At 44.7% G+C, this 6,000-nt stretch overlaps 1 protein-coding gene across 1 annotated transcript in view; it reads left to right on the forward strand.

The window, feature by feature from the left end:
* The window catches only part of OGFOD3 (2-oxoglutarate and iron dependent oxygenase domain containing 3), a 40,668-nt gene extending 39,922 nt beyond the window's left edge, over positions 1 to 746 (forward strand). The window contains exon 10 of the mRNA XM_068209372.1: positions 644 to 746. Within this exon, the coding sequence (XP_068065473.1) occupies positions 644 to 666 (23 nt within the window). The 3' untranslated portion in view covers positions 667 to 746. The remainder of the gene's footprint in view (positions 1 to 643) is intronic.
* Positions 747 to 6,000: the final 5,254 nt, after the last annotated feature.

Genomic DNA, 6,000 nt, shown 5'->3' on the forward strand with positions numbered 1-6,000 from the left:
TTTAATTGTTTTGCTAAAGCAGCTGCCTCTGCCTTATTAATTTAGAAGAAATTACTGGCTGAAAACACTAATTCTAGCTCGTACTTTATCTTGATTCTTTTTCCTTTGGGGCAAAGAGAGAATATCCCATGACACTTCTCTACCTGAAATCACAGGATCTCTTGGAGATCCTTAAGCCTTGTCCTCTTGTTAAAAAAAGGGGATATTTAAAATCACCACCAGAGCCCACCAGGAGCTTCGTCTTCTCAGCAGCCCAGACTCAAGAATGGGTGAGTTTTGTTAATTTAGAGCACTTTGAGAAAATATTAAATTGAGGACCCAGTGGAGTACTCCAGGAGTTATCATCAGGTCATTTGTCCTGCCTGTGTGAGAGCTCCAACTCCGGACAGGTTTGGATTCCATTTCATTTCATTTCATTTCATTTCATTTCATTTCATTTCATTTCATTTCATTTCATTCACCAGTTTTGTAACCATGGGTAACAGCAGAGCTGACGTGGCTCTGCACTGCTGCAAGGAGGCTGTCAAGATTGTCAGGTTTTAAAATCAACCTGCTTTGATGACTCTTCTGTTCTGCAGCATTTACCTTACAGAGTTTGCCCTGAAAAACCTGTTTAAAAATGACTTTCCTTTTTTTTTTGCAGCATTTGAACTGAAAGCAAGATAGAAGTTGTTCAAGGATGCCTTTGCAAAAGACTGGTGTCTTGCCAGAGATACAAGATCTGGCTTGTTCTAATGTCTTCTCTCTTGCAGAAAAATGAATTTACTTTGTTCTGCAGCGTGTTGGGAAGGTTGAGGTTCAGAACAGACTCTTCCTTCCTTCCCACACGATTGGAGGAGCCACGACCTCTTGGAGGCTTTGAACATTTGTCACTCTGGAAGTGCAAAGGAGATTAATCTGCCCATGGTCTGTAAGGGTGTCAGGGCTTTGCTTTTTCTTTTCTCTCCTTTCCGAACATATGCCACTGACTTCCGTGCTGGAAGGAAAGTCCCCTTTTCATTAGGATGTGCCACATCCCGCTGACTGTGTATGAAGACTATAATGCATTAAATTAATCTAGAACAAACTGTAAAAACACTTAAACAACAAGGCAAAGCAAAATCATTATTTTAAATCTGCTAAGTCTTTGTTTAAATTTAAGTTGTACTCATTGTGAATGAAATGCTGCCTCCCATTTAAGTCCATCCTTCAAAACTCCTCCCAAAAATCCTCAAACACAACTTTTTTGGTTATAAGCCTGCTTAAATTCACACCCAGACACTTGAAATTCTTTGGAAAACAAAAAGTTTCTTTGGAAACTTTTTCCAAAGTTTCCAAAGAAAAGTTTCTTTGGGAAACAGAATTTGGAAAACACAGTTTACATGAAAGTAAGCTGGAAACACCTTTTTGACTCAAGCACTGCCTTGAAGACTCCCCACAGCTTCTGGAAGTCAGTCCAGGCTCCAGAAAGCATCTTCTGGATGCTAAACCTGCTTTCTAAACCTTACATTATCAAACCCCTCAAACAGAAGAAACAGGTGCCCAGCAAATGCAACTCAAAAAAACACCAAGGGCTCAGCAGCTTTTCTGCTGCTCACCCTGCCCAGGCTCTGTGAAGCACTCAGGCTTTGCTGTTCTGGCTGTAATGTCTGTTTTAACACTGGATGAGAGTTTGGGCTCAAAAGTACCTGAGCAGTTACGGGTGAGTTGTTTTCAATGAAATATCTTGCTGGAGACTCGTGGCAGCCTCCTATTTCAGGTGGAGCCAAATGTGGGAGGGTCTGAGCTGGGAGGGAGCAAGGACCAAAACCTTGGCAAAGATTTTCAAATCTGGGGAAGGTGAGCACTGTTTTAGAAGGCTAAATTTAGCAGTGATTAAACGAGCTCTTAATTAACCAAATACTCCTCCTGCTTGCCTTTCCAAATTATTCAATAAGTGAACAATTACAACGAGCTCAGCAAGTAATTGCTCTCCATTCCTCACCAACTGCAGCCTTGGAACCCACCAGCTGTTCAGGGGCTGGGAAATGAAGTCCATCAAGAGGGAGTCAAATAATTGAAAACTGGACAGGAAAAAGCCCCCAGAGGTCCCCAGGCACTGTCAGGAAAGCTGAGTGTCCCTCCCAGAATGAAGATCCATCAGGAAGGTGATGAGTGTGGCTTGGAGCTGCAGTGCTCTGTTCTCCTGGGTGCTCTGGCAGGATATTGATGCTCCTCATGGTTATTCTGCCTCATGAGGCTTTACAGAGCTTCCCTGGGGGTAATGGGCAGCTCTAGAGGGGGAAGCACTGCCTCGCTCACCGACCAGAAAGGAGAGGGCAGAAGTAAAGCCCAAACCCTCTGAGAACACAAGATTTTTCCCAGTTGCAGCAGAGTAAAAGTTGCTGGGATTGTGAATTTGGCCATTTACTGGCCTGAGTTTAACTGAAGTGTTAAACAAGAACAAGCTCAAGTGCACTGAATTGTTTTAAAAACAGATTTGAAGATGCTTCACATGCACTCCTTTCCAGGCCCATCAGTTTTATCAGTTCAGCTGCCTGGGGGTGGGCGGGGAACCTGATCAGGACAAGAAATAATTACTTTTGTCTTGATTGGGGAAATAACCAACCCTCAACCCTATAAAGTAAAATTCCTTAATCTTTTAGAATAGAAAACTGCAAAGACAGATGTACCAGCCTCAGTGGGGGGACAGAGGAGGTGGAAGGTGGAGCACCAGCAGAGGAAAAGCTTCTGAAATCTTCCTCCTGTCTGTGCAGACATAACTTCTCAAATGGAGCTGAAGGATTTGCTCATAAACTCAGAAACTTACAGGAACTTTCTGGTTATGTTGTGGAAATCATGAGAGGCTTCTGCCTTCTCTGTGGGCAACCTGAAACAGCTCTGAAATCCAAGGGCTGAGAAATGTCCCCAGAGCCTTGAAACCCCCACTGGGGTATCACAGAAAGTGGTGGGTTTAGCTGTGGAGCAAAGCCAGGTGGAAGCAGAGTCCCTGGGAGATGCTACAGCTTGTTGCTGAGGAGGAAATGTGACACAAAGAAGGGACAGAACAGAAAAACAAACCCCATAAGGTTAAATCAGAACAGCAAAGACAGCAACTGTTTCCACTGAACATATAAACACACAAACATCTAAAGACCTAAACATATAAACATCTAAAGACCTAAACATCTCGTTTGAGCCATGCTCAAGCTCCTCTCGACACAGGATTCCATCCCTGCTGAGCAGTGGGAATGCCCATGGCCATGGTGGGGATGAGGCTCCCAGGAGGTAAAGGAGAGATTTTGATCCCTGCCCATCTCCTCTTATTGTCTCTCCCCGAGGAAGGGCTTTAAGGAGGGTACTGCTGCACTGAAATGATGGTGTTTGTATCAGGAGGCTCATTCCAGCTGCCAAGGCAGGGGTGAAGGAGCATCTTCACTGCCCACTGCCAAAATCAAAGGCAGAGAGGTTCTGGTCCACACACATTTCCTCTGTCTCATCATGAATAGCTACCCTGAACCCTAAGTTACCCCTACAAGGAGACCTTTTCCCCTTTACACAGAGAATCTCTCATCTAGTGACCTCAAAACCTGTCACACACAAGAGTGACACCTTAAAACATGACCTGAAAATTTCCACAGGCACTGGAAACAGCATTGCTATTTTCTAGGCAATGGACAGCAGCACAAGACCAAGTGACCCCCCCCCGAGGTCATTTTCTAGCAGCACCCAGGACTCCTGAGCTGCCCTGATGCAGTGAATCCCTCTGCTCAGCTCCAGCACTGTGGAGTGCTGCCTCCACAGGCAGCTCCAACGCCAAACCCTGGGAAATCCCTCCTGGCTTTCATTCACTGTCTTTTCTAAGCCTGCCTGAGCTATCAGCACCACCAGTGCTTTTGGGGAAGAAGCCTCTGAGCCCCCAGCAGCAGGTGAGGTGAAGGAAGGTAAATAAATGCATTCGGCTGCAGGGCACGGGGCAGGCAGGGGCTGCAGACTCCTCAAATGTTCCTGCTACCACCCCTTAACCTGGGCACTGCCCAGGGGCAGGAAGCTGCTTTCAAAATGTGGAGCTCCAGCTGATTTTACAATAAAGCCATTTCTGTAAAATATTGCCTTCTATGGTGTTAAATAAAAGAAAAAAACCCATCTGTTGTGACATTCCCATTCTCTGGACAGAGAGACACAATTCTGTCTCTCAGGAATGCACAGAGAGAAGAAGATAAAGCAATCTTTCTCTCTGCCCCTTTGTTTTGCCCATGTGGAATGTGGTGTGGAGATTGTTCACCTGCAGTGATGGCTGGGTTGGATCCTGGTGAAGTTGTCTGGGGTCAGTGCCCAGTGGGATCCAGCTGTGGCTCGGGCTCTCAGCAGAGTCACGAGTTTGAGTTAGACAGGTAAGTAAGAAGTCAGTATGTAGAATAGGATAGTATCTCTTTAAATAGTATATTAATGTAATATAGTATAGTTTTAATAAAGCTATCCTTCAGCCTTCTGATCCAGATCCAGACATCATCATTTCTTCCCTGAGCCAGGGTTTGCCACATCTTTTACTATAATCTGTTACAAAGAAAAAGGAGAAACTCGATTTAAACCTGTGGGGTGACTGGGATTTCCAGCAGTGCAATGCTGGGGGCCGGCTGCCAGCCCGTGCTCCCGAAAGGGAGAGGCTCTGGGAGCCTGGCACTGGGGCTGGTGCTGCCTCTTTAGGTTTAGTTGTCCCCTCTGCATGTGTCAGGGGTGCTGCTGTCCCTCCTCTTTTAGCATGACTGCATTAGAGTTAATTTACCTGCTCCATTCTTGCAGATTTTTGGAAGATAGGCTCAATGTACCCAAGAATAATTGCTCTGTAGTGCCTTTCCCTGAGAGGCTTCTTGCATGAGGCAGCCTTGTGCTTCTCAAATGTCAAGCTGATATTTAAAAGAATAACAGAGGTAGAAGGCTGTGAGTTTGATGGACATCCCTGGCTTGCAGGAGCACACAGAGGAACTGTCTCTGACAGGCTGTATTTATGGACACACCACATTTAGCTTCAGGAATCTCCCTTGCTTTGTTTGGATGGAATCATGTTTGGTTCTAGTTAAGAATTCAGGAGCTGAATTCAAGATCCTAACAGGAATGCACTAGGAAAGACTAACAGCATCTCAGAGAGAGACTGGCCAAAACAAGCTGGAACAAACTCGGCAGATTTTACTCCTCCAGCATTAGCATGGCTTTGGTTTTAGAACTGTTCCCTCTGCCAAGCATGGCTGATAGTGCTGGTGGTTCGATTGTGCACAAACTTATTTACTACTTTCCTTCCAGATGTCTCAATGGAGGGGTCTGGGTGGGATCTTCCACAGTATTGAAGTTCAGCCTTTTTTAATAAATGCTTTAATGACTGCTTTTTAACCCTTCACCCCATCTCTGACTGTAGAAGCATTTCTAGTGGTCACCAAAATATTTCATTTAAATGAAAATCTGTATTACAAATGGAGAGAACCAGAAAAGCAGAACCCAAATGCCAGAAGACTTCTACAGGATTCATTTCTCCCTTTCCTCTTTTAATTCTCCCTTTCTTGGGTGGGCAACCAAAGTAAAATGATGCAGCAGTTTTGCTTTGGTAAATTCCATTGGGAGCATTTTCTTTGGGGACAAGATGGCTCCAGTTGTGACCACAGATCACAGAGCTCAGTTTTGAGCATTCACATTTGTTAAACTGAAATTAGTCTCCCCTAAAGGTGATATATGCCAAACCAGAAACTCAGTGTGGGCAGAAAGCTGCATTCCTGAGCAGAAATATTTATGATTTAAAAACCCCATTTTGATATATGTCCCACTCAAGATTTTAATAGATTTAATATTTAGTGTAATATTAATATATTAATTTTTTTTCAGTGTTGGGAGTCTGACAGAAGCTTGCTGCACCCCAAAGGTTTGGCTGGGAGGAGTTCCTCCCTCTGCCTTCACAAAGCACAGCCTGAGCCATCCAACCCCTCCCAACACTTTGCCACCAACTGACACATCCTTTCTCCCTGCTGTGCTTTAGACACATTCCCAAACAAG

Source organism: Anomalospiza imberbis, chromosome 19 (assembly GCF_031753505.1).
Source record: "Anomalospiza imberbis isolate Cuckoo-Finch-1a 21T00152 chromosome 19, ASM3175350v1, whole genome shotgun sequence".
NCBI lineage: Eukaryota > Metazoa > Chordata > Aves > Passeriformes > Viduidae > Anomalospiza > Anomalospiza imberbis.